This window comes from Centroberyx gerrardi, chromosome 8 (assembly GCF_048128805.1).
Source record: "Centroberyx gerrardi isolate f3 chromosome 8, fCenGer3.hap1.cur.20231027, whole genome shotgun sequence".
Classification (NCBI taxonomy): domain Eukaryota; kingdom Metazoa; phylum Chordata; class Actinopteri; order Beryciformes; family Berycidae; genus Centroberyx; species Centroberyx gerrardi.
Genome location: NC_136004.1, coordinates 5,812,027 through 5,838,479, shown reverse-complemented (window position 1 = coordinate 5,838,479; position 26,453 = coordinate 5,812,027). Strand labels below are relative to the sequence as shown.

The 26,453-nt window shown below is 42.5% G+C and overlaps 1 protein-coding gene across 1 annotated transcript in view; it reads right to left on the bottom strand.

Annotated features, from left to right (window-relative positions):
* The window catches only part of unc5db (unc-5 netrin receptor Db), a 75,220-nt gene that overhangs the window by 30,931 nt on the left and 17,836 nt on the right, over positions 1-26,453 (bottom strand). Inside the window, exons 4-9 of the mRNA XM_071911512.2 lie at positions 23,976-24,119; positions 21,466-21,569; positions 11,219-11,399; positions 10,253-10,420; positions 1,914-2,078; positions 1,200-1,232 (exon numbers count right to left, since the gene is read on the bottom strand). Coding sequence (XP_071767613.2) covers positions 1,200-1,232; positions 1,914-2,078; positions 10,253-10,420; positions 11,219-11,399; positions 21,466-21,569; positions 23,976-24,119 — 795 coding nt within the window. The remainder of the gene's footprint in view (positions 1-1,199; positions 1,233-1,913; positions 2,079-10,252; positions 10,421-11,218; positions 11,400-21,465; positions 21,570-23,975; positions 24,120-26,453) is intronic.

Here is a 26,453-nt window from a genome sequence, read left to right as displayed (position 1 = left end):
ATGAAGGCGGCTTTACCGAAATGTGGAGTGAGCACAGGCTTTTTAAGCTTTGCACATAAAAGAGTCTTGTCTTCTTTTTATTAAAAAACACCCAGAGACACTGAGTAGGGATATGGAAGAAAAGAATCGGAGATGATGCCGTTATTATGAAGACATTCAAGGGCAAACACAGGCAAGAGTTACAATGTGTTACTCTGGCTACTGGCATGAAAATGTAGGAAAATGAAATAAGAATGATGGAATGAGGTAGGATGGAGCAGACCAGCTGTCTTATCTCTCTATGCTACATTATGCTCCATAGATAGGAATAAATGAACATGTCCAGTCGTTACTCTAAACTGTTACACATCACACTCAAGCTGCTAACATGGGGGTTGATTAGCCTAACTGCCTTTAGACCCACCGGTCTATATCCAATAGCCGTGATGGATGTCTCACAGAGAAGGCAATGGGGGCCCATGCTGTGTCACCAGTGGTCACCGGCGGTCTCAAGGAACGATCAGAGGCAAATTAATTTAGAGTAATCCTGCCAGTGTGATCACTTGCCAGATACCGGTTCCCTTTTAACACGCTCCCCGCTGAATCGTTCACGCTTGCCATAGGTTACAAAGACGGCACCAGGTACACCTCGCACCGAAGTGGCAGGCTAATGAAAGCATGCGAGCTAGCACCTGACAATCACTTAGCCGCGCTAACGCCAGTGAGTGATTGAAAGCCGCCACGGGAACGCCGAGGACAGCGCTGCAAATTGGTCAAATTAGCTCGTTTGCGGTGATTACGACACATTAATCCTCCACAATATAGCACATGTTCACTTGTCACAACCAATATATCTCCTGGCGCAGAGCGGGAACGCAGCTGTGATGTCACGGTTGTCGTGAATGGCGGGCACTGAGTAATGACATGAATGCGTAATGATCCCTCGCTGGGTTAAGATGGGAGTTGCTCAGATCAAGGTGAACTAATTGGTGATAATTCATGGTGTTCGCTGTTTACAGAAAACAGAAAAGTTACAGTATGCAGTGAGAAAATGCGAATGAGTCCGGCTCCCCTCGCTTGTCAGCTAACTTTAAAACCTAGAATGCAATTGTCATTTCTTGCCCGCCAAATCCAGGGCACTAGTTTTAGTGACGGGTGGGGGTGGGGGGGTGGGGGGGGGGCGAGTTGAAGATGAAAGAAATCCACAGAGGAAGACTCACTTTGAGGTTTTACATCGTGTAGCAGCTTTCGATCTGCAAAGACAGAGAGATAGAATGAGACAAAGAGGAGAGAAAGTGGTGATTAAAGTCCAAGGCCTGTGTGAAATGACTAACAAGTCTGGTCTCAGATCCAGCACCCTGTGGAGAGAGACGCTCTTCTGCTGACTTTGTCAATAGACTATACGCCTGGTAATAACACCAGGCAGGCGTTGACACTGTCCTCACATCACCATAAATAAAAGGTGGCGAGGTGCACACTGCTCAATGAGTCGCAAATGCTTCTGAGTGGGCTTATCTTCTCCTTCCTCAAGATGGAAAGGCAATGGAAGAATGATTTAGGAAGAACAAAGTTACTGACTTTTCTACCACACTGCCTTCAGAAATTCCATTCTATCTACATGTATAGCTTACCTATAGAACTTCAGGCATCATTCAGGAGTGAATGTCCTAAAAAGTGTTCTTACTCTGTGATAGATTTAATGTGACATCCAATATGTCATGTGAACAGCAAGAGAGATAAGCATCGGCATGATCATGCACTGGGCACCCGTGTCTATCCAGATTTTGTCCAATACCTACTGTTCAAACATGCTTGTGATGACTTGCCATGTTATCGTGAGCTCCTGAATATGATTGTGATAGGGAAATGATTATGATGACTGATGATGATGACGATGATGACGATGATGCCACGCGGGGGGAGAAAGGCCTTACTCTGAGTGCACAGTCCGTCGGTGCAGTTCTCGGTGGCCTCGCCGCTCCCTTCGCACATCTTGCCTCGGTGCCTGGGCGCCGGGGAGTTGCACCCCCGACTCCGCTGCCTCTCGCACTGGCTGCTGCACACCGTCCAGTCGCTCCACTCGTCCCAGCCGCCGTCGACTGTGGACAGACATGCAACACATGGATATATACGCATGTGGACAGAAAGATTGTGTACGCAGGAAAGACAGAGAGAAAGACGCCCAGCAAGAATTGGACAGACGATCCAGGAGATGTGCAGCAGGTAGCTAAGCTCATCAGCAACCCAAATAAGCACAATATTATATTTTAGCACAGGAAAAATTCATATTAAAACAGTTGCACACTTGCACTTTAACAGTCTCATCACTGATCATATAATAAAAATGTACTTAACATTGCACATTGCTCATATCTGTACATAACTCATTTTATTTATTTTTTTAACTTTTATTTGTTTTACTTGTTTTATTTGTATTGTATTTTATATACTTTTTACATTTTACATTATTTTGTACATTTTTCAATTTTTTACATTTCTCGATTTTTTACATTTTTCTTATATTTCTTAAATTTTTCTTATTCTTATTTGTCTTTATGTTGACACCTGCACCAAGAGAAATTCCTTGTACATTGTACTTGGCGAATAAAAGTTTCTGATTATAAAGATACTTTTATTTTGCTAAATTTGCACAGGTTTTTAATGTGGATGCAGGCCGTCGCATCAACATCTATTCCAACGTCAAAATGTTTCTGGGCATACACACGTGCACATACACACATACAGCACACAGGGCGACGCGGCGGTGCAGTTTGAGAGATAGTTTCTCCCCATTAACCCCCAGGCCTGTTTATATAATGGGATTTGATGCAGGGCTATGAAACCAAGATGGCCTGGTGCATGCTAATAGCCAGACTTCTTCTCGCCATGTCTGTCATCCGATCAAGGAAGAGCTCATCATGCTTAGCTTAACAAATATTGGGAGACCATATGGCGCCGGAAGATTTTTTGGCAGCCGTCGCGATGCCCATAATGCATTTTTCGTGGGCGGCGGAGGAGGTAATTTTCTTTTGTGATGTTCAACGGGGGCCCTACCTACACTTCACATTCGTTTGCGGTTTCTTCTCAGCTACTTTAAATGCAAATGATGTGTTTGCATGTTGTGGAAAGAATGCTGAGTGCTTCTGAGTTTGACCACAGTCGGTGGTGAGCGTATGCATATTGTTTCTCCTGACAGCTCCTCTATGACTTCTTGCTCTGATTCCGATGCTGTTGAATGCGGTCTTCTTGCCAACTGGTAAACAATACATACAGTCTGACAAACTGTAACTACTGCAAGACTCTGCGTCGCTTCTGTGACGCCTGTGGACACTTTTTACAGGCAAAGTGTCTTTTGTTTTGCTGCTTTCTCAGATGGGTGATTTGAAAGATTCTTGTTTTTGGTTTGCTTATCCTTTTTTTTCTTCATCTTTGGTGCTAAGCGCTCAGTGCTGTGGGGTTTTTGCACTGCACTTCCCAGAGTCCACTGAGGAAGGAAATGCCGAAACACTCTGGCTATTGTATCTCCTTTTGCCACAGTCTTCAAGAGCGAATCAGCACTAAATCACATTTTTTTGAAGTGTTAAACATGTTTATATGGCTTCTATATAGTGAATAGCATTAATCCTGTATTTCATTTCAACATTTTTGTAATTAAGTCCTGCATCCACTTCAAGATCCACTTCTAGGGGAAGAAAATCGTTGTCGCACTGCTCTCTACGGGCTGAAACCTTCAACCGTGTTGCACTTCTGGCCACTACCTCAATCAGTGATGCCAAGGCCGGTATTTCACCTTTGGCAGCATCAAATGCCTTGCAATCAGAAAATTGTTACCGCTCCCAAGTAGAGATGGGCGATCCGTTATCACACTCTCCTATTCGCTCTCGCTCTCCACCCTCACTTTTACGCATCTTTCAAAATTGTCTACTAGGCGGAGAACGGCTGACAACAATGTGTTTACGCGCTCTTTCAAGAGCCAAAGAGCCAAATTCAGCTAGGGAAGCTGGAAGTGAGACACTTCATTCTACTATGAAACTTCGTCATGGTGTTGGCGGTATGGTAAAATCTCATTTTGTTCTTTATAGGTCTGCTATATAATTAATAGTAAAAGTAAAAGTTGTTTTACTGTGGAAATTAACTTAAACTATACATCTTCACATTTGAACTGCAATTTTTCTTCATATTACTGTTACTGTTACTTATTCTCTATAGAGGACATGATCAATAGGGAGCCGAAGATACTGTATATTACATTCAAATAAACTGATAATTTACTAGATCTATATGTCACGTCTTTCTAGCACTTCCATCTCCACAACACAAGCTTCATTTCTATTCTTGTTCTCTGCCCTCCTTGCCGCTCCTTGTGATGTGGCTGTCCGCTTCGTCACAGCGCTGTATCTAACCTTATCTATATCCCCCCCCGGTCTCACTGCACTCAGACCATCATTAAAGCAGGACTGTGGACCGGCTTGACAGAACCGGACTGGCTTGTCAGTCAGCGGTTCAGACAGCTGAGTTCATCTCTGCCTACGCTTCCCTCCCGTCTGCGTTTTCCCTGCTCCCGCCGAGACACGGATCGGCCCCTGATAACACCCGCCTCCCTCGCTGCTGCACACAACTGCAGCCGTTCTCTGAGGCCTTCGGGCCGTGGCGGTGGCACAGGTCTGCTCATTTCTCCCGAGTGGAAAAAAAAAAATCGTATTCCTCCTCCTTTCGCTCCTATTTCTTCATTTTAATTCCACACTGCAAATGTAAGGTTGGCTGCTCCAACTGGCAGTGAGAGGTATGTGAGAAGTATTTAAGAACTCTGAAATTTTCTGGGTATTGAAGTTCAATAGCCAGAAATTTAGCCAGAAAATGCTGTATATATTTTCAAACGCCTTCAGCAGTTATCAGAATTTAATTAAAGATCATTTTGAATACTATATTATTACTCCTTACTTTATCAATCATATGATTACAGATTTACTGACTACAACAGGGGTGAGCATTGCCCAGAGTAGTGGTTCTCAACGTGGGGTCTGGGGACCACCAGGGGTCCTTGAGGGCATTCCAGGGGGTCCCCAACAAATTGATGAATTGTTAAATTTCATTATTTCATTTACAAGAACAGTTATAGAATGTAGAAGAATGACTATTTTGGTCATAGTTTGACTGTTATCTCTCTACCTACAATACAGATAGTCATGGAATTCTGGACAAAATCAAATCTAACAATAAAAATATTCTCAGATTTGGGTCCGAGAGACAAAATCTCATCAAATGGGGGTCCATGGCTCTAATGTGGACTAAATTAGGGGTCCTTGATATGAAAAAGGTTGAGAACCACTGGCCCAGCGGAGGGTACATGCACTTTTCCGTTGTCGTCGAAAACCCTCTCAGGCTTTTTCCTGCATAGAGAATTCCAAGGTCATTTTCATGCTGCCTTAATAAAAGAAAAAGTTTGGGAAAAAAACATGCAATGGTGATAGTAATCCAGAGAGACGCTGTAGCATCATGCTAGTTCTACTGCGAGGACAAAGAAGACGTCAAACAAAGGAAAACGTCAAGCTTGTGTGCCTGCATGGCTGGAGCCGGGGCTGTGACCGGCGCAGCAAGCAGCTTCACTGCACCGTATTTGAGGAGTCACTTTAGTGGCAACTTGTGTGGAAAAAGTGAACTCGTGTTTGAAACTCATGTTTGAAAAAGATTATTCTGCAAAGCATCTATTTTAAACCTTGCAGATTTTTATCATGGCTGGCAAGATAACAGCTTTCTTTAAAAAAAAAACAAGAAGGCTGAGCAAGCGGAGCAGCAGTACAGGTGAAAAGAAAAAACTGGACAGTGTTTTGTAGTAAATCACATTATAGCTCAACAGTATCACATCATCGTAAATGGTTATTTGCATTTGCAGTTGCAGTCAATTGGTCAGGTCTGAATGAGAGAAAGAAACTTTGTCAGAGGTTTAAAGGAATAGTTCACCCAAAAATTAAAATTCGGTCATTATCTACTCATTCTCATGCCAGTACAGACTCGGGTGAGTGTTTTTTCTTCATACAACTTACCTGGAGTTCTCCAGGCTCGCTGCTGGAGGAGCTTCTTCCAGTGAATGGGAAGTGAATGGAATCCATTTGATCCATTATTTCATGAAAATCCGAGTCGATCGCCATTGCATGTACTTCCGCATTACCAAACCTCGCGAGGCCACCGTGGCTGCGCAAGGTTTGTGTGTGCAATAGTGCGCGACCTCCATCTCGTGAGGTTTGGTAATGCGGAAGTACATGCAATGGCGATCGACTCGGATTTTCATGAAATAATGGATCAAATTACGTTTTTTTCGACTCATAGAGCGATCGTCGAGCTTTATGGAGTAATTTTATAGACATTTATTGCCCTTTTTGAAGCAGAACGTCCTGCTCCCCATTCACTGGAAGAAGCTCCTCCAGCAGCGAGCCTGGAGAGCTCCAGGTAAGATGTATGAAGAAAAAACACTCACCCGAGTTTGTACTGGCATGAGAATGAGTAGATAATGACCGAATTTTTATTTTTGGGTGAACTATTCCTTTAAGGGGGAATTATTGTTTTTTATATGAAAGTATTAATTAGTCTCTGTTAATTTATTGAATTAAAGATAGGAAAAATCCTTCCTATCAAGCCCCTCTAGATACATATTGGTCAATTTGGGCTATGGACCAGCAAAATTCTGGTTTATTGCCCCTTAAAATGAAACATAACACTAATTAACAGTGAAAATGAAAACTGGATAATGCTCTATTTAACTGTATTTAAAACCTTTTAAGGCCTTGAGTTTAGATAATATAGTTTGAGATATATTAAGACTTTTTCAGGACCTGCAGACACCCTGCCTTACTCCCTCCACCTGACTCCCGTCTCTCTCCACAGACTCTATCAATTCCACATTTCTATCTGCCCTCTCATCCTCTGTTGGCCTTCTCTGTCGCCTTTAAACTCGACCCGACCGCGCGTGCCCATCTGCATCTTGGCAGGCTGAAGCCTTGCAAATTGAACAAATTGGCACAAGGCAGGCTCACTGGATGACCTCACCCATTTTCAAGCTCTCTCCTCCTCCTCCCTCTCTGGGGGGACAAGACAGTATATGGAAAATGACAGCCTATATACATGATGTGCAAAAATTCACATTAACAGGTACACATGTACAGATGTGACTGGGCATGTGTGGTGAGAGAACTACACGCCTTCCACATATATTCACGTTACAGATGTCGATAATACATACAGTCAAGCAGAGTTTGGTATATTTATTACTATATGGAGGAACCTTACTTACAGAAAAAGTGGCAATGCGCAGGCTGCAGCTAAACCAATGTTTTTTTTCTTCAACTTAGAAAACATGTAGGAAATGTTTCTAGCTATCATATTCAGTAATGGTGTTTTTAGGAGCCACAATAATTATTGCTATTGGTTAGCAGTGTTGGGGGTAACGCGTTACAAAGTAACGCGTTACAGTAATCAGATTACGAGTAACTTAATGCGTTAGTTTTTCAATTTATGTAATCAGTTATTAGTTGCTTTCTCAATGTTACATTTCGCTACTTTTATTTTTCTTTCAAATGGTTAAATGTTTAGTTAGTGCAAATAAAAAAAAATTAAGGTATTGTATGCTACATGATGTTATTAAAAGCAGACTGCAGCAGAATGCGGTGCGGTGGAGGCTTGTAGGTTACGACTCACTCTCAGAATGAACACAACAATAACTGCAGAACTTGGAAATAAAGGAGGGAAGGATAAGAACATTATTGCTAACTGTAAGTTTAGCTTTCACTATCTAACCTGAAGATTTGAATTGAAAGCGCAGTCTGCCATTTATTTTGAGACCAGACCGGATCAGTTCAGGCTCCGTTAATCACCGGGGTGAAGTTAGTTTGAAGTTTGATATTCACCGGTTGATGCGCCTTAAGGTCAATAGCGCCGTGTCGATAGCATATTTTTTCTCAAATTAGGCTTTTTTATAGAGAGGAACACAGAGCCAATGTTTCATAGTGTTGATAAACTCAAAATCACCTGCGGTTGTGATGCAGTGACGGCAGAAAGGCGTCCAGTCGGTCCAAGCCCCCACTGAGTATTTACTGTGGAACCAGGTAACTGAAAGCTGCCTTGAAGTTTTCTTTAGAAAACAGTAGATTGTTACCTGCTGTGACCCAGACGTGATGATTTCTGTACATTAAGAGTGATGACATCAGCAGAAGACGTATTTTAAAGGCATGATTTTACGTGGGTAACGTGAAAGTACTCTAACGCGTTACTTTTAATGAAGACTAACTTAGTAACGTAACTAGTTACTATTTAGGGCAAGTAACAAAGTAAAGTAACTAGTTAGTTTCAAAAGTAACTTTCCCCAACACTGTTGGTTAGCTAGAAGGCTAACTAGTCACGATAGATAGCAAACAAAAGGTAAAGTACCCAGTCATGCTAACGCTAGCTAGCTCCCAGGTGCCTACCTTTGTTCTCTCGCCTGTCGGACGCTATTAGTGCTGTTGTACCTGCCATTTTCAAATGCATTCAGCAGTTATCAGAATTGAATTAAAGATAATTTTGAATACTATCTTATTACTCCTTATTCTAACAATCATAGGATTAAAGATTTACTGACTACAACAGGGGTGAACATTGGCTAGAGGAGGGTACATGCACTTAAAAACCCTATCTGGGTTTTTGCCTTCAGTAGTTATCAGTTAAGGGTAAATTATACTTCTGTGTCGAATTGCTGCCGTAGCAATGTCGTAGGTGCCTATGGTGGTGTGAGCATTTATGGTTCCACGTCCGTGATTGTGTGCATAGACCACCGAAACACGAGACAATAGTGCCGTGCTTTGTTAACACGGAAGTAATAACAGAAGAAGTAGTACATTGAAGTGTTTACATTCTCTGATGTTCTGGATATTTCTCACCACAAATTCAGAGACATCTGGTAGTATTTATAATTTGGAGATGATGTGTCGTACGAATCAATATATTTGCAGCCTCTTCAATCTGAACCATTGTCTTCACTATCGGAGGACATCAACCGGATACAGGTAGGAGGAAATACGAAGCGGGCCAATCACAGTTCTTGTGGTCTTGTGCCGTCCTACATGTAGTTACATTACTTTGCAGAGTGTGGGCCAAGTCTTTTGGGGAGCCGGGTGTCATGGGCATGAGGGGTACAACACTTGAGACACTTCAAACAACAACAAAAACCCCTCTGCCCGCTCCTGTGCTTTTGAATGCAGAAATCTCCACAGTTCTTCACAATGTTTCACTCACTACCATTCAGCAACCCCTGCTGATATTTACTAGTGATATTATGCTTCAGGAAAGCAGAAGTATTACACATTGCGCCTTTAAGACTGAATCTGTAAAACTCTCACACTATTAGATCATCTTTGCTGACCATTTGTCCCGACTGTGCCAATGCAGAAGTGACCTTTGACCTTTGCACTTCAGTCCGACCAACAGAGTCACTCCCATCTTCTGTTGCAGGGTGAAAACTTATCTCTTCACCTTCTCCCCCTGAATCATACAGCACACTGCCCACTGACTCATATCCCCCCTCTCACAGCGTCTTCCTCTCGTCACTCTAATTTGCATTATAAACAAATCCCTTCTACCTCTCTCCTCAGCTCTTCTTTTTATTTTTTCTTTCCCCAGCACTTCTCTCTAACACGATCATCCTCGTGTCACAGGAACATTGTCAGGTCACGATGGATCTGTCCCTTGAAGTTCTTGTCATGCTAATGAGCTAAGAATTTAAGCTTACTCAACTGTTGTACTCGTTTAAGTCACTCTGGATAACAGTGACGACTAAATGCCTGAAATGGAACTGACAGGTGACGTGCGGCACAGAGCAAAGGACCTGTCAGTATGTAATCTGATTTTTTTTTGATAAATATAGGGAGGCGGGTCTTATCAGGAAACAAAACAAAACAAAACAAACAAAAAAAACCCAGAAAAAAAAAAAATCACACTAGAAGGATATATACTCGTCCCCAACTTGTAGATTTTCATTCAAACCATTTAGATCATCAGTGAACCGTTTTTGCATTTTTGGCAGCTTGTCATCATCCTCAACATGTCAACTTATTCATGAATTCTCGACTTTAAAAGATAGGAGTTAGTAACTTTGTAACGCTAACAGGCATTAGACAGACAGGTAGCGTTGCTCGCGAGCTCGTTGTATCTAGATGACCCGTTTGTATCTGTACAATTCTTGCGGAATCCGTGAAGATACGCTCGAACGTTACATTCATGCAGCCAGAGTTTAAGTGGGACTGACTTGGGCAAAGGGCATTGCAGGTAATCTTCTGGACAGACATGCCCTCGCAGAAAGCCCCGCCGTTCAGAGGCGCCGGGTTGGTGCAGGTCCGCGATCGCTTCTGGACGCCCCGCCCGCACGGCACGTTACAGGACGACCACTCCGTCCACAGGGACCAGCCGCCATTCACTAGAGAGAGAGAGGAGGGAGAAGAAAGTCAGACGGAGCGGAGAGGTGGAGCGAAGTGAACAATACATATTACTTTCCCAGAACTCCAGCATAGTTAAATACCCCAACACGAGCCGGAGTTATTAATGATTATGCGGGGCTCCGAGGCACTGCAAGGCAACAATGCATAACGGCTGGGGCAGATTGAGCACGGCACATTCATTGTGGTGGATATACAGCTCCCTCCTCCCTAATTGCCAGTTCAATGTTCCTTGCTCTTGAATTAAGATAAAGGCATGAAACTGTGCGAAAGCAAAGGAAACAGCCATTAAACAGAATTGCCAATGCCATTTCGAAAGGCAACACTGACTCATACTGGTGGACAGGTTGGAGTCGACCACTTAGCGCTCTGACTGAAGCGGTTTACTCTATGATCTTTCTGTCTGGCGGGCGCGGAAGCTAAATATTTAGGAATGCTATCAAAGCTCGTGAACTTGCATTGCTGGCAGGCCTCTGGCAAATAAATATTTAATAAGCAACACTCCTTTTAAATGAGATTAAGACACAGTGGCTTATTTCCTTTCATAAAGTACACATTGATTTTAAATGAGAGGCAGTAAATTGACTCTTTGAATAATACATTCATCGAAATAAGGGGAAACATCGCTCTTCACAGAAACATGGAGATGGGTCTCTTAATCACTTGTGTGGGGGTGCGGCGGACTAAACAAATTGATCTGAAGTACAATGCAAACATTGTGGCAGTACACTGTAATGTATTGTAATAGGCAAACACAACAACTGGAAGGGGGAGCGTACCGAAGACGATCACAGTGGCTGTGGCACTGCGCCTCTTGGCCACGATGTTGCTGGCCAGGCAGGTGTAGTTGCCCGAGTCGGACAGGCGCGCCTCGTTGATGATGAGGTTATGGTCGGCCCGGGTGTCGATGTTGTCGTCCGTCAGGGAACTCACTAGCTCTTCATTTTTCAGCCATTCCACCTGTACGAGAGAAAGGACAAAGACCAGAGATGAGGTGAAGATTTTCCAAAAATGTTATGCACAATGTGTATATATACTGTAAGTAACAGTATAAGTACACTACCAGTCAAAAGTTTGGACACACCTGATTGAATGCACTGTTTTTCATTCTCTTAAAGCCATTTTGATCTAAAGGCTTATGCTGAAATGCTTGAAATTTGTTTCTTAGACAAATATAAATAGTGAAGTTGATGCCTATGTATGAATTTCTTTCCAAAGCCTATGCCTTTCCATCAAGGCAAAGGGCGGCTACTTTAAAGAATCTAAATATTAAAGATAGTTTTGATTTGTTTAACAATTTTGGTCACTGCATAATTCCATTTGTGTTATTTCATAGTTTCGATGTCTTTACTGTTATTCTAAAATGTGGAAAACTATTGACTGGTAGTGTACATAAACATTTTCAATAGAGGTCAAGGATCAATAGGGTAACCTAGTGGTTAAGAAAAGAGGTTTGTTGTAATTGTGTGCCATCAATCATTCTGTTAGAAAAGGTGTCACTCGTTTCATGCTGGAGACCTCATTTTGGAACTAATGCCTTCATATTGCTGGGTCAGAGCACATATTACTGCAGAGTACCACATAACTGCTGGTCAATTGCGCACTACACTATCGCATCCAACCGTACAATCACAGTCAGGCAGCACAACCACCAATACCAAAACCATTAGGCAGTCAAGAGAAGCACCATAACCAATTACCAGCAACAGAGAGGAAAACTAATTATGAATTACAAACTTAGTGACGCTTTACTGCTCCTACCCTAGTAAGGGAGCTGCATCGCTGCATTTGCAAATTGCATTCATAGTGTGGCAGAATGGGCCGGGCTGATGGATTTATAGGAAACACGCAGACACCCTTATAATAAACAACACACAGGCTGGATGCAAATAGGAAATGCCTGCGGGCGTGCAAACACTGGGTAAATAGAAATGACACGCAGACCCGAGGGATGATGGATTGCAGGTATATATTGACACGAATAAAAATGATAATGAACATCATAACGCAGTAATCATTTTTCACATTCGGTCTTTTTTCACACCTATTTGAGTCAATTGTACCACTGATGCCGGCGATGGGAATTCTTCTCTTTCTGAGAAGCACGATAATGGAGACTGAAGGCTCCGTTTCCCCCTCGCCTTGAAGAAAACTTGGAAGACAATCTTCAAAGCCTCTCAGATTCTTCTTCCACAATTAAAAGATACCCTTTAGCGAGGGTTTCGTCGGAGGCAGAGCATTTAGCATCGTTGCTAGATAAGAAAAGAGAGGGAAGAACTCGGGGACAGACTCTAATTTCTCATGATTAAACTAATCTGTCACTGAATGGGAGCCGACTGGGTGACACGAGTGGTGGCACCGGAGTGTCCCCCCCCCCCCCCACTCTTTATGTATTTATTTCAATTTTATCCTGGGAAATTTGCGACTTGAAAGAGGCAATTAACGTGTGGCGCAAGCCGGCCCCCGCACTGTTTGAGGCCCTGCTGTACATTAGCTGTCTGTCGGCTGCTAACGGCCCCGGGGTAATGATGAAAAGATTCACCAAGCAGAAGGGAGAAGAGAGAGAGAGAGAGAGATACACAAAGAGGGAGAGAGGGGGTGGCGGCGGAAGGGGGAGAGGGTGGAGGGTGAAGGGGGGGGCTGGTGGATGAAGGGACAAATACAAATTAGCCCGGCAAGTGTGTGGCGGCGGATGTGAGAAATGAATTGCCTAATTGGCACATTTGTTTCAATTAGGACTCGGTCATCAGTGTCAGCCTTGACGGAGGGGTTTCCAGGCGGGGGCCCCCGCATCGGGGCTTCCTCCCTGTGATTTCATTACTCGGACCGCCCCCGAAGGTCACCTCCTCGAGCCCCGCGCGGCGGCCGGGTTCCTCTCATCTGCTTAGGAGTGAGCGCACACACGCGCACACGCCTCATCCAGATGACATTTGCCGATGATTAGATGCTGAGAAATGTGGCGGTCGAGGGGCAATTAGAGGACAGAGGAGCGATGTAACGAGTGACACCGCAGCCATCATAAAGACTTATGAGGAGCGCGCCGATCAAGATCAAACCGATGTCCTTGCCAGCTGCTGCACTTTCCCCCCCCCTGGTGCCTCTGTGCCTCTCTGCCCCGGCCCTCGCTCTCTTGGCCGTTCGGGCTTGAAGGTGACGCGGTGCAAACATGGTACGCCGCCATACGGAGAAAACAGCATTGTCTGCTGAGTCATGCTCGGGCTCCTACAGCATCGCCGCGTCACAATTATAAGCGCGATCCCCCTCCCCCCCCTCTGGGCAACTCTCAGCTGCCCGTGGTGCAGCCAGCGTGGGCGGCAGAACTTTTTAATTGCTGAGTATCTCATCAACGCAATTACATGGATTAACCGTCTCCGTCAGGCCGCCCCCGGGGACACGGAGGAGGATGCCAGCGAGACCCGCCGAGCAGCGTATCAGAAGCGACACCGCCGAGCGCGGAGCTAATCCGCCCGGTGGATTCTCACCGCAAACCTATCAACAACACACATGCACGCACACACACAGATACCCACAAACACTTTGAACTTGCCGTGCCTCAGTGTGTTCATACGAGCGCGAACCCGACAGCAGCAGGTAGCGTCGGGGGGAGCTATCTGCCGGCTCGGGCTGTGCTCTCCTGCTCCGGAGGTTAATCAGAAAAGATATGGGGAGAACACAAAGTGGGGCCTGCGTTGCCCATCCGCCTCCCCTGTTGCTTCCCAAATGCCACCTCCCCCCCCCCACCCCCCCGAGCTATGTGGCAGCGCATTACTATTCCACCCCGATCTGTCTTATCTTAACGAAATAAATAGAGGGAGCTCCTGGCTTTGGCCCGGGCTGGGGGGGATGTAATTGCTTGGCTTAATAATGAAGCTCATCATCTGCTCTCTTGGAGACTTTCTCTGACCTATGAGAAAATAACAGAGGCGCCAGGCAGGGGGAATCAGAAATAAGCAAGGAAGTACGCGGGAGGCAGGGGGAGGAACGGTGTTAAATGCTAACTTGTTTTTGAGTAGTATCGCAGCGACTTTGCGAGGCTCGACGGAGAACAGCTTGTATCACAGCGCAAAAGCATTTAGTTGATTCCCCTTTGTGCCGTAGCCTGGGCTGTCTACCTGAGCTACAGTAGATCAAGGGGATTCATCTCGGATTAAAGGCTTTCAGTCAAGGAAGTTGAAATTGGCTTCTAGTTTGGCTGTTCATTTCACACTTTCTTTCAGAGTAACCTCTCAAAAGAAACTTATTATGCGGGGTTCACATGGACTCCTTTCTCACAGAGTTAAAAGATCTGCTCTGCATTCACACTCCCTGATATCTGTGAAGTAAAAATAGGGAATTGGTTTTGGATTGGGAGCGCCGGAGCGAAATTACAAATAACCCATTTCTACTTTCTATTAACCATGGAAAAATTACAATCTGTGCTCTTTCGGATAAAATGTATGAAGGTATTTTTGTAGCAAAACACCTGAGAACTCACTGAATTCACAGATAAGGCTCACTAGCATTTTTCTGTTGATTAACTATTGAATAGATGTTTGAAAACGTCTGGGTGAATTCGGTTGAAAGGCTAATGTTTAATAGACGATATAATAGCCATGACACAATCAGTATTGATTCAACAGCATTTCAGCAACTAAAAAGACCTTAGGGTTTTACATCAGTTTTCCAATATATCAGGCTGATATTCGTGTTTTATTAAAGCTGCTACCAGTAGAATTTTGATGACTTTGGCGACCCTTTGAGTCCCTTAGTGGTAGTATTTTACATCACTATTGCAAAGACACTTGCAGAAATCGTACCCAGAACACATACAACAAACACATAGCAAGCAACACATAGAATAAACCAGTTTTCATGCTGATGATCTTGTTTTTCTACAGCCATTATAGTGTCAGAAACAATTGAGAATGATACATTGAGGTAAATTTTCCACATGGAGGGGCTTGAAGAATCGGATATTGGTTTGTCAATGTCATTCACCTCAGATATGAAGTGGCGAAAAACTCTGCAATCAACAATAGATGGGCTGGCTGACTTCTTAGATAAAAGCTCGATGACAGCATTGCTGAGTGAGGTGCCATCTCAATCAAAAGGTAAGTTACTTCATTGTTGGAAACTGAATTGGCACAGTGACCAAAATTGAACTGCAGTTGCAAATACGGACTTTGACCATATGGACAAGTGCAATGAACCTGGTCATTAATGATAATTCTGTGAAAAGTAAAAGCTTTTGGTGTAGCAGTGAAGCCATAAACCGATGTGAGTCGGCTAGCCTGACATTCTCAATTTGAGAGTGTAACGTTATCTGCTGACATTATCAAAGCGTGCGTTATGGTGACAGCATAGCACGCACACAAGCTAGTTTAACTTACTTAATGGAATCTGTTTTATCAACCGTCTCGCAACCAGAAAGGAAAACGACCAAAACGTCCATCAACTTCTCTAAAGTCGTGAAAGATTATAGCAAAGACAGTCTCTGATTATAGGCTTTCTGATCAGCCAAGTCAATTGGAATGACTGCTGTTTGACGCCGCTCCTACTCTCTATTTATAACCGCTGTCTCTCGCCCCAGCCTGCAACTCCCAGGCCTGGGAGATACATATCTCTCAGTGCATCTTAGAGCCTGATCAAGTAAATTATCTAATGAAGGAACACTGCCACATAATGTATGTAAGCTAGTATTTGTTTTTTGCCCATTTTTGAGACAGAGAATTCAGTTCAGTCTGCCTCTTAGATCATGGCATGTCTCTAGCAAAAGGCTGGTTCTATTTTTATAGGTCATTATTGGAAGTGTTATATTCAAGGTGTTAAAAGGACCTTGTATATTCATACTTCAATTTCTAAAATGACCACTGGTTCATAACTGTAAAGTGGTATACCACTGAAATTGACTCCCATGTTGTTATTCTGCAAAGACAGACAACTTCCTGAAACTTAAACAAATTTTCTCTTACAATTCCTCAAAATCAAGAGAAACTGCATTGCATTTGCATTGCTGGTCAAAAAAACATTTATTTTAAAGAACAGATTTAAAGGTGGGCATTTAAGCCAGTCATTAAAATAAAAGCACACTAGCAAAATTAAATATTTACAAAAATGTAAAGTTCTATAAAAATTGAAAATGAAAACCAAAAACTAGTACTAGTTATAATAAACTGTAAAACTCAAAAAAATTCTCTAAAATTCAACCAAATAATAAAACTAATAGATTAAAAGAAATTGTAAAATACAGATTCTAATACACCAAAAACAAAAACTAAGAAAATTCTGAGGTCCTGATTAAAGTTTTATTTTTTTTCGTAGCCCCCTCCACCAGCTTGTCCAGGAACCTGCTTAATATGTTCCACCATTGCAATGTTGATTTGGTCCTCTGTAACTCATCTGTGCAAGGTCATGACAGCTTCTGCAATGTGAGCACAACACAAAAAATTAACTCCAAGGAGGCCGGGTCAGAGTACAATTTCAGGGCTGATTTAGTCCAGACAAGACATGACCTGACAACTCCTCAGAATCAGCACCTGTCACTGTGCCTCTTGTCAGGAAAAAAAAAAAGTTGTGGCTAATGGGATCCTGAAAAAAGACTAGACTGTCAGATAAATGTCAGTTGCATCAAATAATATATCATTCTCTAGCTGGAGCATCACAGCAAGTAAGTGCAGCAAAATAGTTCTGCAGTTAGGAACAAAGTTTCTTTTGTAATTTTCTGCATTTTTACACACAATTCCATCACAGAAATTTTCAAAAATAAATAAACTACGGACAACAGCCATTATGTATTTGAACAATTAGCATGGCACCGGCTTACCCACCACAACTACAACCCAAAATTAAAATGACAGCAACATTCAGCATGCTAATAATACTAAATATTGTATTTTACAACCACCTTGAGATATATAAACATGCGTATTTCCTAGCAAAGACTTCATTTTCAGGCACAAGACACAGACCAGAGCTAGATTAGCTAATGTTAGAGTAACTAGGTAGGTAATGAGCTAATGCACATGCTCTGCCTGGACTCTTTCCAAAATGTGTCACCCTACTTACTCAAAGACAAGACAAATGACTGTTAATTAATAAAAATTCAGAATATGTACCTAAAATTGTAGAGTATGTTGCTTTCCCAAATGTTGAGCTGTGCCTCTTCCGCGTCTTGTTCCAACGTTTTCTCCTCCAGCTCTCTTCTGCTTCAAACAACTTGCACATGCATAGTTTACTTTTGTCTGATAAGCAGTTAAAAACTACAACACACCTATAGAGTTGTTTAATGCATCTTTTTTTCATATTTAAGATGGTTTAGGCAATATACAAATATGAAATATCTAATTTCACTGCTTGGGCTAAATGTAGGCTGTACTTAGATGTAGAGATTCTGGGCCATAAGAGCTAAAGCGGAGCATGTTGAAATCAGGGCTAGTGCTCAGTGGGGATTTACATATGTGCAAGTCAATATTTGAATGAATGCAATAGAAGCTACAAACTTGGAATATGATATTTGCTCAAACTTATCTTTTTCTTAAAAATATTTTTAAGTGTAAGTTCAAAAGTGACTTGGAGTCTTCAAGACACTGCAAGTAGACCTCCTTATGGTTCCCAGTGAGTTATGTTTTATCACCTCTAAGTATTTATCATTATATTCATATTGGATTTGGATAGTTAAAAGTTGACAGGTTACGTCATACATTAACAGGTACATTTTGCACTTTGGGCCTTTTTCTCCCTTCAGCCCTATTGTGTGTTATTTGTTTAATACATTTGTTTTATATAAAATAATGATATAATGTTAATGCTAATTAAACAACAATGTGGAAAATCATCAGACTGATTTCCATTTAAATGCTTACACTGAATATTTAGTAGGTAGTACAACAGCCATGCATGTTATATATAGCAACAGCCCCTTTCAACACTTCAACACATCACTTTTGTAGGTTCTAATTAGGTATACCTAATTATACAATATACCTAATTAGGTATACATAAGTATACATAAGTAAAAACTATACATAAGTATAGTATACATAAGTATACCTAATTATAGGTATACATAAGTATACCCAGGTATACCTAATTATACCCCTAAAATTAACCCTAAAAGTACTGTTAAACAGTAAGAAATTTCATAATAATAAAATAATAATATAATCATTAATATAATTAATAATTCTTTTATATTTACAAAGGTAATGCACTATTATTTGATTATACAACGTTTCTTTCTGTTTTCATAACATTATGTTTTTGGTTTAAAAACACATTTTGTGTTGATCTATGTTTTACACCATTGATGCATGGTTTCCGCTATAGTGGAAAGATGTGTAACTCCTTCAAAATAAAAGATATTGAGGAAAAAAAAACTTTTGTAGCAATAATTTATACTTGTTCAAAAGTAATAATAAACAGAAGAAAAAAGTATTACTTTATGATTTAATAATTCATGCATGCATAAACAAAGCAACATTAAATTACCATCTTTTTTAGAGTCTGGCAAGATGTTCTGTCCAAGAGAATGGAATGGGAGAATGGAATAGGTCTAGCACCTGCCAACTTTTAACTAATCAAATCCTATATGAATATTTTATGATAAATACTTAAAGGTGATAAAACGTACCTAGCCAGGAACCATAAGGCAGATAACTCCTTTATTATACTGTGAATTAACTCGTAGCCAGTATCTTGGTATCCACTTTTTATCAATACTGACTCCAACAAAATTGAATCTAAAGTGAAATAAGCACTAGCAATCTTTAAATTAACAACACCTCAATATATAGCTTAAAACGTATAATATGACCATAAAAATAATTGGATAGGAAAGAATGGTGGTGAACTACAGTATATTCAGCAATCTTTGGTGTGACACTTCCCTCATGCAAATGAGGCTTCGAGAGTTGGAAAGACACTCCTGCAAAGTGTCAGGTTCTTGCTTATATAAACTGTTTTAACCACATGATACAAAATTGATCCCATTCCGAGTGACTCGAGTCTCATTAGCTCGCCCTGACATCATTGCTGACCAAGGGAATTTCCAAACACACCCTTCAGAAGCGCAATGTTTACGGTGCATTCAAAACCACAGGCTCAAATTCTATTAGGCCTGAGAGGTGTTTGCTAGCGTCCTATCCGTCCTGCAGCAGCACTCTGAAACCTCACACTACCACACTCACGGTTGCCATCTCAATATTTCATGGACGAGGTGCGTCGAAATCGACTGGGCTGGGGATATCTGCCCTGTGCTCTCTACATTATTCACTCCCATCTCTTGTGGCTGGGCTCATTTGTGTTGACAAAGGACTAGATGGGAGATTGTGATTCGGTCAGTACCGCTCAGATTCAACTATTTTTATCCCCGTTGTAAATTCAGCGGCACCGGAATGACATCACTCCTCCATTTCCATGTTGAATCATTTATAAAGCCAAGGGCCAGAGGTTGACCTCAACCCAAATCTGTTCCCAGCACACATTAATTGCACATTCATTGTTCACGCTGATTACCACTAGACGAGATATGAAATGGGAGATTGGGCACTTGGAGAGAGTGTGAACTTGGATAAATTATTTCACTGAAGTTATCAAAATGCTATGTATCCATTTAGAAAAGAGAAGCCTGAAGTTTATCATTTAATATGGCTCATTTATAGAGGATACAGTCTGTTTAGGTGTTATCACTAACCAAGTGACCTAAGTTAACTACCTCCTTTATCCTTTCTTTTAAATTTGTGCTATGAATCATGATACAATTATTGATTCCAGTTGTAATTGTGTTTGGCATAGTTCTTTGCTTCTGCACTTGTACTCTGACGTGTATGCGTGCTCTCATGTACAGGTGGTTAGGTGGTGTGGTTGGTGGTGCGGTACAGCAGTATGTTAAAATGCGAACACCACCAGAAGAGTGGGTCCCTCCTTACTATGATGATAGTGATCACTACAATTCAGTAGTGATCGTGCCTGAAATCACTAAGAAGTGAATGTGAACATAGCCTTGTGACTTCTCTGACCAAACGACTGATATTTGATTAATCCTGTGATGTACCATGTATTGTTTGTTGTGTTATGGAGGAACAATATAGGAGATGTTTGCTAAACTCATGCTGAATGACTGTATGAATTAAGATGGAATGTTGTTTTCAGCTGTGTTCTTTTATTTTTTGTTTTTATCTACATTGATTATAGCTTGCTTGTAACTTTAGAAGTAATGTTTTCCTCACTGTTCAAGTGACGTACTATATGGCATAGGCTGCATTTTGCATTATTTTATTTTAATCTTAGTTGTCACCTTGTGACAAAAGGGAGGAATGTAAGAAATAAAATGTATACTGTGCTTTTTTATATGAATAGTACACTCTGTTCTTGCTTTCCTTTGTCCTGCAAAGTGGAGTGTCTTTTGTCCTACTTACCACAATGATGTAATCAGTGCTTGAATGCATGCATGATCACTATATATGGTTATGTGTGGTTTTAAGTGATTCTATAGGTGGACACGCGGTTAAAAGTCCGAACTGGTGGGTTGGTTTTGAGCCAAGTGGGTTTGGCTATGGGCCAAGATTTATAGTTTTGTTTACTTCAACCTATATAAGTGGATCCTCAACTCCTGTCTTTGTCACTTCTTTGTTGCTTGTCTGGAACACTGAACTGAACCATGCATGTCTGAATAAAGAATCCACAGAAGACTCTTGAACCTTACTTATTCATTTTGACCCACAACGGGTGAAGTAAAACTTTGCATTTACACACGAGAAGGTGACACTTCTTCCCAAGTGGTGGCTATCTCATTTTGGAACCAACACCTTCATTCCTAAATGTTTATATGTGCTTATCGGTGGTGTCTAACACAACAATATCAATCTCTAAAAGGTCAGAGAAAGCAGAGCTGAGGATAGGATCGACCGTCTGAGAGGCTATCTTGTTGAGGCAGAGAGTTACTCTTGCAGAATAAGGATGGCTACTCCGATGTAGATCTCTGCTGCTCTGTGGGAGTGTAAGCTTCTCCTCTTTGTGGAACGGGAGGAGTGAGGAGCGCCAGTCTTACCTCCGCCACAGGCACTCCCTCTGGGGGGCGGCAGTGCAGAACGATCATCCCCATGATTGGCACCTCCTTCCCCTGGGGGTCCTGCTCAAAGTTTTTCCTCAGGTCTGCGTGGGGAGATAAGAGGCAGCCGTCAAGTGTCAAGTGCTACGGTCAGCCTGGCCTCAATCTTCTTCAGCGCTAACGCTAGTCGGCCTGCCCCCGGCTTTGCACTCGACGACCTTCAAAACCCACTATAGCCTATATAGGATAGAGAGGCTCCCGGGGCCCTGTGCTGGCTAATCTGTTGACAAGGTGGTTTGGAGGATACATTGGATGGAGGAAGTCTGTGAGGATTGCTCTGATCATCCTGGACATTCATGTGCGTACAATACTGACTGATCCTTTTTTGCCCATCCTAAAGAAATGCCCTTTGATAGCTTATCGCTTCACTGCTATCCAGTGAAAACCTTGTATCTTCAAAACATTAACTTTAATGGGAATGTACAAAAACAGACATATTCAGTTTGACGATCATATGTTCTTGAAATTTTGACACGGGTGTTTCATGTACCCTAGGATCATGAAACTTCCCCTAGTTATATAGGATCCAAACATGTAGAGCTGGCTGGTCATGTGGTAATCCCGACGTCATCAAGGTTCCAGAAGTATTTTGGCTGTTCATTTGTAGCACCCATATTTCAAAATAGCTGGGTTCCATATGGTTCCAATTATTCAATCAATCAGAGAATTTACGATGCAAGAGTAACGGATAACTAAATTGGATTTGCACTTTGGAATTTGAGAAAAACTATATTGGACAGCATTTTACAGATTCCCCAAGAATGCTTGAAAGAACGGTGGATCAGACTTATTCGGTAAGACTACATTTTTTTCCAACAGCTGTGCAGGGTACTAGGATACTAGGGATGTTATGGAGCACAGAGCTAGCTACCCTGTCACACTGGTGCTGAGGAGAGAGTGACAGTGGAATGATTGTAAGAGCATAAGAGCTGTTCTGATTGTGTGATTGGTCAGGAGTTGGTGAGGCTTATGGGTTTTGTAGTAGGTGTCATGGAAACGTATGTGTCTGACGATAACCTTATTTTTAAACACAGAGGTTGAAACATACGCAATCATTGATGATAGCAATCACATAATGAAAGCTTGCTTCACCCCGTAGATTAGCCTAGTTGATTCAGATCAATCAACAATAGAATGAAATTGGACGAGGACATGGCTAACATGGGGAAAATCACTTGTTGAATCACTGTAGCATGTGACTAGCCAGCTCTATAGGGAACTGCTGTGCCTGCATTGAATCCTTCAGTTCAACTGGCAGGTATATAGGTGCACAGTACAAAAGTGCAAACAGTGCCAAATGCAAATACCAGCAGACAAATATTTCGACATTACATCATCAGTATTTTCGTTTCCTTCCTTCCAAAGACATTGATGAATGATTGATGATTATATTGAAAGACTGTCTACTGGTATTTGCACTTTTTGTACAAGTTAAAAACACAAAATTCAATACAATAGAGGGCTTTCGGGTGACATAACAGTCCCTTTGGCGGCCATATTGGAGGTCCATAGCTCATGGGCAACAGCTGCTTGCATTTCTAAACTCGGGACTTGGCCGTTTCAAAGCAATTGAATAGACTTAGTTATTTTTTGTGCTGATTTGATAAATCAGATCAATTTTGCGTTTGGATAATGTCAACTTGTTAGCTAGCAAATCATAGTATCTGGTCAGCTAACCATCACTGTCTTGTTGTAAACACATCTGTAGAAGTTAGCATTAGCAGTGGCTAGTAGTTGTATGTTAACATTAACACTGCACTTGCTTTGATTAGCCTGCCTAGTAAGCTAGCTAACAACGGAGTTGACTCTTCTCAAGCGGCAACTCTGTTTTGGATAGAGGCTTGACAAGACAGTTTACTGTCACATTAAATGAGGTTAACACCATAACCAGGTTAAGGAACAAGACCACGCCTAACTCCTCCACCTCCTCCACACAATTACCTGTCCAACTCTGCTCTACATCTGTCTAACCCTCTCCCCCTTGTTTGCTCCAGTTCTCACGTCCCTCCCCCCCAACCCCTTGTCCTTCTGTCTTTTCAATCCTTTCTCCATAGGAACCACAGAGGGACACGATGGAGCCTGAAGACTCCGAACTGAGACGATGCCCCTGCCCTGAGTCTCATCTCCCTGGGTTCCTCCAATTCACCCGACATCACAAATTGCAATAAACTGTTTAAACTGCATTCCATTGAGGTGTGGTCTTTGTTAGTTAACCTAAATTTGGAAACAAATCTATCAGACTATTCACTTTTACTTATAACATTGCTCAATGGATCTACACCCTTTTCTTGCCTGGTCGTTACATATTTATACATTACTTGCACACTGCTACTTCCCCAATGAACCTCCAAGATGGCACCAGACGTGGCTACTCCTTCGTGATGCAACAGCAAACTCTCTATAGAGTTTGTCCATAACAGCAGTGATCCCACTAATGTTTCCATACTCACAGGCGATGCGGACAGTAGCCTTGCGGCTCTTGGAGGTGCCCAGGTGGCTCCAGGCCACGCAGAGACACCAGTAGTCCTCAGGGCCATGGAAATCCTCCACCTGCTGACGGGACACATTGATCATCACCTCACGCACCTTCAGCCCTGAGACAAGAGACAGGATGAAGCAATTAGTGACCAAGGATAGGTTACATGCCTTACAGTTATAAGGAAAAAAGTAATCTTTAGCTGGAAAGTGTTGCATTTGTAAATAAGGAGCCTTAAAGAATCCTTAATCAATACCTCAATACCTCTACAGGCTTGCGTCAGTAATCAATGGGTTTTACAGGATTAGTTATGCATAAGTTCTTAGGGGGACTGACACACTTCCAAATCAGTGGATTCTCTTCCTCTCTGCTGTGCACTGAGAGCATCATTAATGAAATTGGCAGCAGCACAATCCCTTAGGGGCCTCCACTGTATGTTTTGAGCGTTCAATGCTGCTAACAAGAGGAAAGCTAAATCAGCTATAGCGGCATTAGCATTAATAATTTGGACTACACTTAACTGCTTCAAACAGCATATGTAGGCCTACTATGAAACTGTCACCGTGACAATATGCCACATTGCATAACGACGCGAAAGGCATGCAAACACAGCACATTGCACAATGCTCCTATTATATTGGATGTATTAAAAAAACAGACTCGCGCCATTTGGAAATCCTCTTAGGCACCGCGCCACAAGCCCCGAGTTGGAAATCTTCGTCACCCCTGTCATATAGCTTTAGATCGGTATACAGCGCCCATTTTTAATCTGAGTCATCGGCTTAGGGCCTGTCGTGTTTCTCCCAGCTCCTGCGAGCCTCTGTAGCCTGCAGGCCTTATATCCACAGCTGGATTAAAGGCGAGAGATGTGCAATGTGCTGGGGACTGCAAAAGACCAATCGCTCTCAACAATCCCCCTCCGCCCTCCCTACTCTTCTGGCTCTTGTGCATCCACTCTGATAAATAACACTCTAATCTGACATGCTCTTAGTAAAGTCAAACAGCCACATACTGCGACTGCACAGCTTGCGAAGCGCCGAGCAGACTTCTGAATGAATACCAATTAAACCCAAGTGAGTGGCAGCAGGGATGCGGCCACGGATCCATGCTGGTGTTCATGGTGAGATTAAGAAATGGAGAACATTTCGTGGCGGGCGGTCCCTACTGTGCCGGGTATGAATGACAACAACAGCAAAAAAAAACGGGCTTCTTTTTGTCACACCAAACACGGTTGACAAGTTGTGCAACGCCGATACAAATTAGGCAGTTCATCTCGATACGGCGCGCCGCGGTGTTACTCGGTGACCGGGATAGTTTAAAACGTGATTGACAGGGCCCGGGGAAAAAAATACGCCGCCGTTAAGAGAAGGAATAAACAAAGCAGCAGCTCTATGGTCGGCGCTTCACTAGTCGCAGCCCCTGTAGAGAGAGACACAAGCATAATTCATAATTTCTCGAGCGGCGGCAGAGGCTGGCAAGCGACAGTGTATGTGTGGGAAGAGAGACAGCGGAGAAAATAATGACTAATGACTCTTCATGATGCCCTAAAAAAGTGTGGGCTTCTGTTTGAGAGGAAAAGAGGGAGAGCAGACAGACAGGCCGACAGACAGAGAGAGAGGGAGGGAGAGAGAGAGAGAGAGAGAGAGAGAGAGAGGAGAGAGTAATATGCTAATCAGAAGGAAAGTGGTGGAGAGCTCTCCCGACAGAGCGACACATTTCCTGGAGTCCAAACCGACGTCGACAGGTGGCTTGCCTGAGAGACGGAGAGGAGCGCTGCCACTGTGTCATCTGTCAGCCCTATTTGTTTATAGGCAGAACACTGTTGACAGGACTCATTAGACTAAACCACTTGATCTGTTCTCCTCCCCAATCTCCGTGCTCGTCGCCACTCTCCAAGTCACTCGATAAATCCATCCAAAAAGGTTGAATCACTCAGAGGGAGACTTGTGCCACAAATGATTGGCAAGACAGCGGAAATAAGAAGCGAGGTTCGGGGGCTCTATGAAGAAGACAGTGCCTCTCCGTAGCCTAGCCATACTCCAGCATATTAACTTGAATGTGTATGTGCATATGATTAAACTGTTGCATTAGAATCAATTCAGGTTAGGGGCTTCCCATTCATAACCGATGTAGTATTGATTAATCATATGTATTCAAACTGCATCAATGGAGGTGGATGAGACTTTAATAAAACGCTAATATTGGCCCAATATTGTACTGATTGCATTACGGTAACTCAAAATCTATATATTCACGTCTTTTAGCATCATTATGGCAGCCTAAGTTATTTTATTGTGTTTAATTCTATCATAGCTGCTGGGCGGGCAGGGATAGGAGGGTCTAGGATGGGGCATTGATGCAACCTTTTGTCCAACAGTTAGTTTCCAAACACACCCATGTCTTGGAGGGAGGGAAATCGCCGCCAGCTACCAGCCAACTGCTAGTAAATTAT